The sequence below is a fragment of the Pecten maximus genome, chromosome 6 (genome assembly GCF_902652985.1).
Source record: "Pecten maximus chromosome 6, xPecMax1.1, whole genome shotgun sequence".
NCBI lineage: Eukaryota > Metazoa > Mollusca > Bivalvia > Pectinida > Pectinidae > Pecten > Pecten maximus.
In genome coordinates, this window is record NC_047020.1 from 28828035 (window position 1) to 28843169 (window position 15135).

At 36.4% G+C, this 15135-nt stretch overlaps 1 protein-coding gene across 1 annotated transcript; it reads left to right on the forward strand.

The window, feature by feature from the left end:
- The first annotated feature begins 26 nt into the window (after window positions 1-26).
- Window positions 27-15135, forward strand: LOC117329468 (cilia- and flagella-associated protein 97-like). Its single transcript, XM_033887423.1, has 2 exons — window positions 27-1285; window positions 11886-15135. Exons 1-2 carry the CDS (start codon window positions 119-121, stop codon window positions 12267-12269), a joined length of 1551 nt encoding a protein of 516 aa, XP_033743314.1. The 5' UTR covers window positions 27-118; the 3' UTR covers window positions 12270-15135.

The following is a 15135-nucleotide window of genomic DNA, read 5'->3' on the forward strand; positions in this document are numbered from 1 at the left end:
AATTTCACGCGAGACTTGGAGGAAGTGACGTCATCAGTTGCTATCAAACAAGAAGGTTGGCATGTTGTTTTGACGTTGTAAGAATGTAAATCAACTGGAAATAACGAAAGTAAGTACCATGGCTGTTATCGGTGGGAAGACGGATTTCACTGCCGATGTATTCGACTTCTTTGATACGCCACGGAACGAGGATAATCGCATTCAAGAGAGCACAAAGCCGCGAAAGGCAACAGGTAATTCTGGCAAAGAACCACAAAAACCACCCAAACATGACGCTTTCCTTGCACAAAAGAGTAAGGCACGAAGCAGCAGGCGGTCACATAGCGATTCTGACTCGTCTCATTCGAGTGACAGTGACGTTAGTGATATAGAGACAGATTCTGTTGCTAGTTACAAAAGTGCTGACCGAGTGAAGAACAACAGATCAAGCCCGGGGGTTGTGGTGAAGGGGGAGACGTACAGCGACGACAGCTTTACGGATAGCTCCAGTGCCTATTCAGACGAGTCGACAGATGATGAAGAGGATATAATAGAGACGGAACGAGAGAGATTCAGGCAGAAAAATGAATCCAAAGAGTCTAAATCTAACAGACCTTCGGATTTACAGGTACACAAAACGCCCGTGCATGAGGCAGAATCGTCAAAAAGAGAGGCATGGTCAACTGGCGGAATTCGCAAAGTAGAAATACATCAACCAAGGTCTGATATGGAGGATCAAGGTGACAGTGGTACTTCTGTTCCTAACAGATCCAGACCTAAGAGTTCAAAGCCAAGAAGTCGAGGCATCAATACGAGTAATGAACGTTTATTCCGTGAAAGATCAAAGTCTGGTTCAGATAGCGAAATGACCGATGTTTCCCCATTACCATCACCTAAACACTCCCCACGCTCACATAATGGACACGTTAATGTGCAATATGATGATGTACCAAACATAAAACTGCAAAATAAACAGTTGGATCTCAGTGTTCTTATGGATGCTGTTCAGGAAATAGAACGAGAGCAACAACGAAATGAAAGACTAAAAATAAACTCTCGTAGGGTAATGTTTGCACCTCCTAAGGGTAAGCAGACATCTGAACATGGAAACTTTACATATGATCAAGATCGTGCTAAAACCATAGAGAAGGAAAATCAGAGACTCTTGAAAGAAATCATGAAGCATGTTGGTCCAAATAAGAAGAAACAGCATCAGCGGGTTGCAGCAGAACCATTTGTTCAAAGGCTGACACCATCTGCTGTAAACAGGAAGCGGGACCAGCGCCGCATAGAGTCAGAAAACTTGGTAAGTCTGTATATTAGTTGTGGGGATACTGATATCTATTTTGTGACAGATTGTGCTAGTGTAAATTTCCTAATACAAATAAGCAAAGTAATCAAAAACATTCCATCACATATATTGGCATTAATTTACTGAAGGACGCTATGTACTTCACACATACTGTATGGAGATAAGCTGTTAATCTGGTAGGGTAGTACAATGAGAGATTTATGAAATGAAAGAGGAATACATTCTTTTGCTTTATTGTCTGATTAATTTATTTAAGATCATGAATTTACTACTTTTTAACTGGTTTGTGAAAAAATATAAGGAAGACAGGTCCAATAAAAAAAATGCAAACTTGCAGAGTGCCAAATAGAGAGTTTAAGTATATTTTCTTGTTCTTGTATTGTATTTAAAGAATGAGATAGCTTAGGTAGGTATTTATAACTAGTGTAAAAGCAATAAAAAATCTCATTAGAGAGAACTTCCCTCTTTGGCTTGATCAGTCAAGTTCAAGGCTAGAAAGCCAGCTAGAGCCTGAGGTCGCTGGGTTTTATCCCTAGCGGAGGCAGGGATTTATATTTAAATAATCATGTACTGAATTACATCTTAAGCTTACAAAGATGATCAGACTTAACAATGCTTGCTTGAATAAGACCAAGAATTAAACTGTCTATATAGTAATGAAAATATGGGAGGTCCAAAACAATAGTCAAATAAAGAGCATATAGTATTTATAATATACTATAAACTTGTAAAAATGGGCAAAGTGATCATGACTTAAATGATTCCATTATTTCCACACATCATATATCAGAGCTTGGCTTGACTAAATCCTATTGAATCATGTTACAGTGTTTGAAAGTATAGATGAAAATTCCTTAGACAATTGGTCTACAGAAAATTTAAATCCCTTAGCCCAAGTCATTTTTCGATAGACCCATTTTGCAAACATATATTATTTAAAGTAGCATAATTATAACTGCATCATGCAAAAGCTTGCATCATCAAGTTCATACTCACTTAAATGTTTGAAGCCAAAAACACGCTATTCTCAATAAAAACACCTTGATTGTAAACTCTGATTTCATATGATCGTTTGTCAGAAAATATAGGAATATTGTTTACATGAATTGAAAAGTATTCAAACTTTTCATAGCCATTCGGGCCAACATTTAGAAATTTTACATAGACCGGCCAGGTTTTCTATAGCCTCGGGCCATCGGATCACCTTTACTTTCGAACACTGCATGTTTCTGTTTCAAAATAGCAAAATAATGTTATAAGTATACCTAGGCCTCCAGTAGACCCTGCTTTTAGGTATGTGCTTTATATTTTTTGACTCCCCAAAATGAGATTGAGATTTATGTATAAATTTATCTATACCAATTTGATGCAAGTTACCATTAAAATGGGCACCATCTTAGATCCCACTATAACTTTCCAAATAGCATTCTATGCAAAGCTGCTGCAGTAGCAATGGATGATACAGGTAAATGTGACCGTATTCTTCCCTTTCGTCAGTTTGAAATCACCATATTATGATATAGTTTACTGGAAATATTGCTTTATGACCTTGACCTAGAGGTATATGTTACAATCAGCGTAATTACAGGATACCTCTGAAAGTGTGGTAATTTAAGCATTTAAGTTTGATCAAACTGCATATAATGCTAAAATCTGAAAAGAAGCAATTAATTGAATAATTATATATGAAATACATACATGTACAGGTATGTATCTCAGGTTATTTGAAGGGGTGTAGATTTTAATATTGCACGATTTGAAATAAATCCATAGATTATACTTAAATTAAATTACAATGTTACTATGCTATGGCTAGCACTAGTGTACATGTATACATAATATACAAAATTTACCATTGACAACCTAAATGTTATGTATAGACAGCTGTTCATTGCTAGCTAGCATTCCATATCTTAGCTACAGCCCTAAGTGCAGACTAAAATATCTATACCTTTTCACTTTATTGAAATGACTTGAGAAAATTACCTTTTTAAAGGTCTCTATACTCTATACAGATAGTGTGATCGTCCAAATATAATATTTAGACATGAATTGAATATCCTATACATATACTGAAATTGTTATTGTTGGGACTAATCCAACATATACTTAATTTATCATTTAAATACATACAAAAGGTGAAATGTTTTCAAAGGCAATTTCAAATGTCATTTTATACCATATCTTTTTAGTTCAGTTTGGAAAGTTTGGAAAGAAACATTAATTCTAATCAGGTATAAATTTGAATTTATACAGCTGAGAAATTAATATTGCAAAGTAGTTCTAATTTAATTTATCATTTTACTTTTAGCATCTTGACAGCAATTTTCAGAATAGTAATATCAGCAGTGTTCAGTCTTTGTATTCCTATAAAATTATAGTTAATATTTGTCTTTCTGTTCAGCTTTTGTACCAGTCCATTTGAAAATGAAACGATTTACAAAGATGACTTTAAATTAATTATAATTAATTGTTATAGTGGGTTCTAAGCAATTCAGTACCGATTTTTTGTTCTAGCTACAATAAACTATCTTATTTTTCAAGTTGACAATTCAATTACACTTAAACACTGGTTATTTTCAAATTTAAGATATGTAAGAAGTAAAATTATTGACAGATTTTTTACCAGGTTTTATATCGCCTACCAGATACTATATTTATATACAGGATTAATTATATGAGATTGACACTCACTGCACATAATCAATAACAGTGGATGTTTTCATAGCAGACACATCTTCATGTTTGATGAGTGTCATTGGACAAACATGGCTGGCCTCCAATGGCGTCATTGTTTTCCCGTTTCCTTGGATATGTCAGAAAATTGTTAAACTGGTTTGGTTGAGCTATACACACCTAGCTAAACATTACATATTGACTTAGGTATTTAAATACCGTATTTATTCTAATAAACGCCCCCACCCTAATAAACGCCCCCCCACCCTTTTTTTGGAAAGAAAATTCCTCAATTCGAGAAAAAGAACTTACCGTGGCACATCCACGTGTGTCCAGAGGTAATTATTTAAAGGATATCCAACATAAAACTAACACAAACCACAAAACAAAGTTTCAGTAACTATATACACAGTACCACTATATCGTATCAACAAACGTTAATGTCCCGGGCTGTCATACGCGCCACTGACCTCGCTGTCATCATCACTTCCGGTGGATTCACTTTCACTTTCACCGAGTTCAACTGCACCTCCCATTAAATTTTCCAGTACATCCTCAGCTTCCTGGACGTCAATATTTTGGAATTTTACTGACCTTCCTCCTCCCTTACAGCGTTTTGATGTTTTAGAAATGTTTTTTAGTTTTTGTTTGTTTTGGCACCAGTCCCGCACTCGTTTCCGGTCAACCTTAAACACAGTAGCTGCCGCATGTTTTCCCTTTTGCTCGGCGTAGTTTACAACTTTCAGTTTGAAACTTACTTCATATAACTTCACTTCAAACCCGACATGATTGATAGCAGATATAATAAACTACAAGTGATGAGAGTAAACTGGATCGTGACCGGTTTATGACGCAATTTAACACACTCGACCCCGTGTTTCAAACAATGTATATGTTGTACGTAATGTACAACTACCGTAAGTATAAATAACAAAGTTTATGTTTCTTGCAATTTCATACACAAAATGTTTGTCACTTAGTTTTACAATGTTTTGGATACATATACACATGTTTCATGGCGTGAAATGGGTACATACAACATATCTCACAACTTACCGACTCTGAAATTTTGATCTCCATTAAACGCCCCCCCTTGGAAAAATTTCACGCCCCCGGGGCGTTTATTAGAATAAATACGGTAGGTCTGAAGATGGGTTGTAATGCCTGTTCCAGTTAATCACTTCATCATTGAAAATGTTACTTGAAATTATAACCAGAGTGTAATGGCTGTCAATCGTGATCAGTATAAGACTATATTATACAATGTTTCTGGGTCAGAGATATGTGTCTTGCATTCTATATGCATATGTAACAGTCTCTTTTAAATGTTTTTAATGTTAATGGTATGGAAATTTAGATAAGTAAGTTAAAGCAAAAGTGATATTAAAAAATAGCAAACCTACTTCATTTTGATTCTACTACTAGTTGTGTCATAGGAGGAAATTATCACTCAATCAAGTCATACACGACAAGTACTTGGTCAATGGATTCATATATTTCATTATGTTTGCATTCTAGACAGTTATTATATCTGCAAAAATATGATTATGCTCTCTTTAAATCTTTTGTGGCAATTTGAATTGCTACAATACCTCTCCGCTAAGTATTGAAAGGATTGAAAGGATTGACTATTGAGTTATAGATTTGTCTGTGCGTGTGCTAGCATCCATACTTTTAGTAAACAGTTAACATTTCATCACATAACTTGAAAATGAAGGCAGTCGTTTTGTTGGCCATTTTCAATTTTTGTCTGGCACATGTTCAGCCGATGATAACATACTCAAGGATATATTTCTTGGGCAAATTTACTGAATATCAGGCTATTTATGTGATAAATGGTTATTCTACATGGCATGGGTGTATTGTAACAAAACTACCGACCGATATTGAACTCATTTCCAAAGGTTGTTGTGGGTGCAAGATGGAAACAAACAACATTTATTAGTTATTACCACGGAGAAGGTGGAGTAGCTATAGGCTAACAATAGTAGCTGAAATCTTCAGTAACCACTCATCACTGATAACAGGAGCTACATGTCTGAGAAATTGTGAGAATAAAGACACCCCATGGTACATATCATGTCCTGTATTTGATCAGGGTTAGATCTATGTTACGCAATTTCAGATTATATGGGGTCCTCTTGTATAGTTTGAATAGAATTTCTAAAAATAAATGGGGTTCTTTTTACTTCTATGCTGCAAAAGGATAGAGTAATGCCTTAAGCACAAAATCTGACATATATAGATAAAAAAGAGGAACTTTGTTAAAAACTATATTCTAATGTATATGTATCTAAAGCTTCTAAACACCTAAATGTAGTCTTCAAATCTACCTATGTATATAAATTGTAATGTAAAATCAATGACAGATGTACTTGCTTCTGTTCCCAAGAGATAATGAGAGCTGGTATATAATTACAGGGTATTATCTCTTAATATCTCATGGTCACGACTGTCTACTTATACAATGGCATGGGCTATTGATCGATTTCTACCACAAAATCACTGATCATTACTTTGCTCTCCATCATTGCTGTCCAGTATCATCCACAGTCCTTCGCTGTGTACTATAATACACCATTGAAATATTTTATCTTTCTGCATGCTGATAGATACATACAAAATTGTCATAAAAATAAACCATCACATGTGTGTATATAGAGACAGTAAATTAAAGTTATATATATAGGATCTTAACTGAGTTTTCATTTCACATGACGTTATACTTTTATGAAAAGAGTCATAGAAGTTTTTATTCTATGAGCCTTAATTGGGGAGCAAAAAAAAACAAACTTTGAGATGAGTCTCATAAAATATCATCTGAAATGAACATAAATTAATTAGATTTAAGATTCTTTTTATCACATAATTCAGAAAACTTACATTTTGACAGGCTTTACAGTAAAAATGTGTAGGACTTAATCAAACCGAGACAGGCATTGTTGCATCATTCAAAGTTCATGACATCAAGTCATTGTCCATATTATGACATCCTAATCAATTTCTAACTGGCGCAGCCAATGGAAAATGCTCCAGGTATATTACACTGAGTCTGATGACATATGCAAAATTATATTTTTTTACATGGGCAATTCGCAGGATAGCATGTTGATTATGTGACCAAAATCGATAAACATGTACACAATGTCTTTTATATATTAGTTCGTGGTATAACTCTGAAATTAGCTACATGCATACAAGGATTAGTTCAGTTCATGATCATCATAAAAGGAAACTTTTACAAAAAGACTTTGATTTAATCCCTGTCTTAAGCTCGGAATTTAGATAAAGAACTTGTGATGTACTCATACAAATAGGTATGTCATACATAAGGATATGCCATGTACACAGGAGGGTCCATGTACTCTTACACAATGGTATAAGGGTATACCATATACATGAGAGGGTATTCCGTGTACTCAAAAACAATTGTATAAGGGTATACCATATACATGAGAGGGTATTCCGTGTACTCAAAAACAATTGTATAAGGGTATGCTATGTACATGGGAGGCTATGTTATTCCATGTACTCATACACTATGGTATAAGGGTATGCCGTGTACATGGGAAGGTATTCCATGTACTCATACACAGGAGACCAGTATGTCATGTACTCATACACAGGAGGTCAGGGTATGTCATGTACTCATACACAGGAGGCCAGTATGTCATGTACTCATACACAGGAGGCCAGTATGTCATGTACTCATACACAGGAGGCCAGGGTATGTCATGGACTCATACACAGGAGGCCAGTATGTCATGTACTCATACACAGGAGGCCAGGGTATGTCATGTACTCATACACAGGAGGCCAGTATGTCATGTACTCATAAACAGGCGGCCACGGTATGTCATGTACTCATACACAGAAGGCCAGGGTATGTCATGTACTCATACACAGGAGGCTAGGGTATGTCATGTACTCATACACAGGAGGTCAGGGTATGTCATGTACTCATACACAGGAAGCCAGGGTATGTCATGTACTCATACACAGGAGGTCAGGGTATGTCATGTACTCATACACAGGAAGCCAGGTTGTGTCATATTTGTACTCATACACAGGAGGCCAGTATGGCATGTACTCATACACAGGAGGCCAATATGTCATGTACTCATACACAGGAGGCCAGGTTGTGTCATGTACTCATACACAGGAGGCCAGGTTGTGTCATGTACTCATGACCAGGATGCCAGGGTATGTCATGTACTCATACACAGAAGACTAGGGTATGTCATGTACTCATACACAGGAGGCCAGGGTATGTCATGTACTCATACACAGGAAGCCAGGGTATGTCATGTACTCATACACAGGAGGCCAAGGTATGTCATGTACTCATACACAGGAGGCCAGTATGGCATGTACTCATACACAGGATGCCAGGGTATGTCATGTACTCATACACAGGTCAGGGTATGTCATGTACTCATACACAGGAAGCCAGGGTATGTCATGTACTCATACACAGGAGGCCAGTATGTCATGTACTCATACACAGGAGGTCAGGGTATGTCATGTACTCATACACAGGAGGTCAGGGTATGTCATGTACTCATACACAGGAAGCCAGGGTATGTCATGTACTCATACACAGGAAGCCAGGTTGTGTCATGTACTCATACACAGGAGGCCAGTATGTCATGTACTCATACACAGGAGGTCAGGGTATGTCATGTACTCATACACAGGAGGTCAGGGTATGTCATGTACTCATACACAGGAGGTCAGGGTATGTCATGTACTCATACACAGGAGGTCAGGGTATGTCATGTACTCATACACAGGAAGTCAGGGTATGTCATGTACTCATACACAGGAGGCCAGGGTATGTTATGTACTCATACACAGGCGGCTAGGGTATGTCATGTACTCATACACAGGAGGCTAGGGTATGTCATGTACTCATACACAGGAGGCCAGGTTGTGTCATGTACTCATACACAGGAGGTCAGTATGGCATGTACTCATACACAGGACGCCAGTATGTCATGTACTCATACACAGGAGGCCAGGTTGTGTCATGTACTCATACCCAGGATGCCAGGGTATGTCATGTACTCATACCCAGGAGGCCAGGGTATGTCATGTACTCATACACAGGAGGCCAGGGTATGTCATGTACTCATACACAGGACGCCAGGGTATGTCATGTACTCATACACAGGACGCCAGGGTATGTCATGTACTCATACACAGGAGGCTAGGGTATGTCATGTACTCATATGGTAGAATATAGCATTTTTTTCTGAATACACAAAGGACACCATTTATTTCATTTAGTGTCCTAGTTGATGATACCACTGATTGTGACGTGTGTACAAATGAAATATTGATGTGCCACTCACTCCCAGTGGTGTACAGGTATACAAGTACCATGTATTGACTGGAATTGTCTGTCATTGTCTCCTGTTATACTTTAAGTAATCTAAATAATTAAAGACTTTATTGGATTGAGTGGTTGAGTGGTAAGACTAAGTAGTATATGGTACTGTCTCTACTATATATACTATATAGCAGTGAAGTTGTGTATTTGGAAAGAAATACAGAAATAAACGAACACTACAATAAGGAACTTAATGGATCTCTACTTATCTCACTGTTCATTGTAAACTTTTGCAATCTAATGAAACAATTTAGTAACAAAGTTATTCCAGATGGGAAGGGGAGAAAAAATTCTTGTTTCATTTGCATCCTAAAAAGTAGAAAATAAACTAGTTTTTTCCATCTGCTTCTGTATATTATCTTCAGCCCTGATCTGAATTGTATAAGATGTTTCCAAAATCACTTAAAAACAAAAGTAATCTTAATCTTGTTAAATTATTGATTCATGTAACACAGATATATATATGTATGATGATTGGTTGATTTTGGGATGCGAGGAAGATTATCTCAAAACAAATTTTAATACATTGTTATTTTCGAAGTCTCTGTTAGAAGTCCATTTACCCTAAAGCACTGACTGGTAAAAGACTTGCCTATCAATTCAAGTATATACAGTGCATAAATAACTGACACTACCTGTATACAAAATGTCTGACTTGTATGTAATTGTATTGTAAACTGACTACGTCCACATATAAAACCCAATAACAATGGACTGTGTTATCAGATAGGAAGTTTGATCAAACCCCCTATATGTAGACAATGGCCCAGCACTCCATTGTCACTTCGCATCAAAGTCCAGTTAATGTCATTCATTTGTTGATAGAATTTGAAGATTGGTGAGCTTCGAATGCTTGTGAAATGCAGTTTTGTATAGTGATTTTTTTTATTTAATGCCCAAGATTTGAAACAAAGGGAGGTAATAATGATCACCACATGTTAGTGCCAACTTGTAAACAATAACGATTTCTGTAGTTCAGTTGTGATAAAATAGAAATGTTAAGATGGAGTCTAGTGTGACTTGTTGACTTGTAGTTTGACAGTCCACTTAATGAACCCAAACCAGCATAACCAAACTCTTTAAATTCCCGATGAGAAGTATCTCACCGAAGTGGCCTCATACCTGCAGGCCAACTCCACATGTTTAGACCCAACAGAAGCTTGGCTTGTCCACTATTGTATGTCACCTGTGTACATACTAGATATTCTCAGATCAGACTTAATTAGTTTTAATCATTGCATGGTATAGGTAACCCTGAATCCAATTGTTAATCATGTACAGAGTAAATTTAATCAAACAAAAATAACAAAAACAAAAACATAAAACATTGAAAAAACTTAATCGCTGCTGTTTATACAACATTCATGTATAAATATTAATCACCTTGGCCATGAATTATGTTATGAAGTAAAATACTGTCAGGGGTTTTTACCAGTTTTTTTAGAAAAATTCAGGTCTTCATGCTCACAAATTTCAAAAGATATCCTCTGAGATATATTTATTTGAAAATGTTTGTCTATTCAATATAGGCCTAACAAATTTCGCAAAAATATCAGTCAAAATCGGAAGCATGCAGGTTGATTTCCTTTTAATGATGAGTCCTATTGCGTAGAACCTTATAAAGACACACCTGGAGTTAAGTCCCTTGGTTTCCCTGCTGGGTTAATCTCTGAAGGACTTGATGTATGGAACATGAAAAGGCAAACACACATTTATTGAACACATTATTTTAAAGGAAAAGTTTTATATAGAGATTATTGAAAACTGGTTATGTAAAACACTGGTCCATGAACTTGTATACATAGTGAACTATTTCATGTTGTTGACTTTTATCGTGTTTGACAGTCCACACAAATAGTCCAACAAGACATGAATGTCAACTAGGTGCTTGTTGACTTGAGTTATGATAGAAAATTAAACGCCAGAAAATTGTATGCTGGCAGTACATGTACAGGTAGTGGGCCTGTATATGTGTACACAACTAACATTAGTCTGGAACTCGATATATATCATGACCGATAAGTTGATCATGCACAAACTACAATCAATGTTGAAAAAGTATAATTAGAATACATGTGTTCAGTTCATGTTATATTTATATACACATAGCATTATTCTGTGTTTCTGGCCTTGAGTGATTCAGACATGATAAGTGTTTAAGTAGATCCGTCTTACACAAATTATCAGATGGTAGGTTGGTTGACTTTGACAACCGATAATGATCCTTCAACACCTAGGGCTGAAACTTGGGCCATTACACTTTGAAATGACAGTTTGTATTTCGCAATCCCATGCACCTCCATATTCTTTACTCCCACAGACTGTCCTGCAAATAGATGTTTGGTTAAGGATTCCACTGTAAGTAAAACACTGAAGAATTCTAGTGTAGGTGTTCAACGCCCCTTTTATTTGTTTAGATAGAATTTTTATAGAGAGACCAGACCTCTAGCCCAATTGGTTAGAGTGGCTGTGGTGTTAGTGTGGACATGACAGCACTTTGACAAAGTTTATTTTTCTACATTCCAGCAAATGCTTAGGCGCCTCCAGACCACCAATTCAACTCGTGGGATGTCACGGAATGAACAGCTGAATGACTACAAACGCACTGTCCTGTATGGGGTCCCTATGGCAGCTGTCCAACCTTACGAGGGCTCCATGGGTCAGCGCACACGCAGCCTCACCAGTGTCTTCAGCAGTACCACAAATTCCACCATGCGCAGCAGAAAGTCAAGACCAGGAAGTGCTAAGTCCACAACCAGCACCTTACGCCCAGGCAGTGCAAAATCCATTGGTAGTTTACGACCAGGTAGCGCTAAATCGGTTCGTTCTATGTGCAGCACTAATCGTCTGGGTAGTGCTAAGTCTGTAGACAATCGTCCTGTCTGGAATGATCGCTTTTGTTATTCTTGATCTTGTTACCCTAATGTTAAACGTATGGGAGAACAGCCTAGGACACATCATTATCACCCATCTGTGCTGCACACCCCATAGTTGTTACCCTTAGCTGTAGGACTAGCTTATTACTGGCAATACAGGTAAATGTATGTACTTGGTGTTGCCTGAAACGTGGCATTAATAGGTTGTAACAAGGACAGCAAGCATGTACGTTTACATAACAAGAAGGTGAAGATCAGTTCCAAGCTAATTACCTCTCACGGTCATCGTCTCCAGACCTCCAGATGAGAGTTCAGGGTCAATGGCAAGGTCAAAGTACAGCTGCTAAGTGAAGAAATATCATTAAGAGATATTTGTGTGATTTGTCAAATCATGTGTTGGTCACTCTCTCGATAAAAGAAGGGTAGATATTGTTTATAGATTTATAGAGTGTATGAATCAATAAATGAATCCATGGTCCAAGGTTCATCAGATCACTCGAAATTCCCTTTAATGCACCAAATCCAAGTGGCCTTGATTCTGAATAATGGAGAATTAGGCACCTACCTGTTAGTTGGTGTAATTTATATTTGTACTTCAGTGGTCGAGTGATTGCATGCCATTTAATTTTATTGTAAGATCCCAATCATTTGGATGAAAGTTGATGAAAGTGTGACATATAAATATATAGGAATGTTTTTGGATGTGTTGGGTGCAAGTCTGTAATTTCCTTGCAAGTCGTCAGTTGTTGATACATCTCTGTCATACAAAGTTCACCATTAACCTCACATGCTGTATGGTATAAGGTTTTCATGTTGGTGACATATATAGATTACTGTGTAGACTGATATTACAAATATCTACCAGTATTCCTTATGCTGTTGTTATGGTGAAAAAGTACAAATTTTAATGTGTGCACAGTAAAGTTGAATAATATTTAGTAATTTGTAGTTTTGAAAATGATAACTTGAAAACCACATGGCAGTTTGAGTAATGTTAATATTACTGAGGAATTCGAAGATCAGCAGGCATACATGTAAATATTATTAATTTTGTGAAGTGTAATTAGAAGTAATTCATGTGACGTTTTAATTGTTGTCTTGAAAGTGCTTTAATTAATGTTATCAATTACATATGTAACATGTAAGTAAACATTCTCTATTTGCCTTGTGATTCTGTAGATTGCTCACCATTGAATGTATGTCGCTCGGAGTCACACCCTGTCACTCAAAGTCATACCCTGACACTCAGAGTCATACCATGTCACTCGGAGTCACACCATGTTGCTCAGAGTCACACCCTGTCACTCGGAGTCATACCCTGTTGCTCGGAGTCATGCCCTGTTACTCGGAGCTCATACCCTGTCATCACTCTATTACCTCGAGTCTTGTACCAACATCTATTTTCAGAATATAAACAACTTTTATTTTGATAACAAGAATCTTAATGAATTTTCATTTAATTATTTAAAGACTTGCTCAAGACTTTACATGGTAGGATTTTGTTATCATGTCACTGAAATTGAGCATATGTATATTTTAGTAATATTGATTGATACAGATTCCTTTCTTAATAAATAGATAAAAATACATTGTTGACATTGCACAGGTCAGATATAAATATAGTGATTTGATATGTGAAACATTTGCCATAGTCACTTATCTACAGTCCAGGACGGATCTGTCTCCATAATGAAATGTTTCTCCACCATCAACCATGCTGTTTGAATGTGTAAATCATCTTCAGTACATGTATACATGTATAACAATTTATTCAAGTTTGGCATTTTTATGTAAATGTATATAATATATATATTGTATAATACATTTTGTAATTTACACGAGTCTCGCATTTCTTTCTGCATATGTGTTGATTTACAAGTTCTTGTAATTTCTGTACATATAAATATATATTCAATTTGCCCTCATCAGAGTCGTGCTTAAAAAAGGACAACTTTATACATTGTATTTTGTCTGTGATACAATGATATGTCAGAGATTCGTATTAGATTTAAAACTTCAGTTGTTATGTCTGTTGTAGTCAGTTAATTCCTGTAGTCAATCAACCAATTTAGTGTTGTGAAACTTTTATTTGTCAGATTTTATACATGTATATGTTGTTTGTTTATTAATATCACATCAATATTTTCTCCGTCTCATTGTCATCACCAACTACAATGAAATTGTATCATGCAACCATAGCTGTTCATCTCAGTAGAACATACAGGTTCACCATATAGAACCATACTTATCACACAAGCATTATGGTTCACCATACAAAACCATATGTATCACACAAGCATTATGGTTAACCATACAAATCCATATACCGGTATACCACAAGCATGTGTATTGCCCCAGCAATGGTTTACCATACATGTATACAGAACCATGTTTTATCACACAAGCAATTGTTTACCATGCAAAACTTTATTTTGTACAAGCAATGGTTTACCATAGCAATAATTTACCATACAAAACCATATGTGTATTGCACCAGCATTGGTTTACTATCCAAGAACATGCATCAGACCAGCCAAGGTTTATCATACAAACATATATATCACGTATCAGGTTTTAACCATTAAGTTTGATACAGAAATGGTTGACCAATATACCAACCCTGTTTATGGCATTATTGATGGTTATTTCAATAAATATTCATTGTACAAATCTGTATGATCACTGGTTGGTTACATCACTATAAGCCCAGATACCTTTTTGTTCCCCTTAGATGACTGAACAGGGTTGTTAGTAAGCATTGTAACTATAAGCTTTATCATGAAGTCTGACATCCTCTCTTACAACTCTGTGTGAAGGAGAGAAGCCTGCAGGTTATAGAGAACTTTTGTCACTCATGACTTGATACTTACTTAGAATTCAATAAAACTGGATTTCCTACA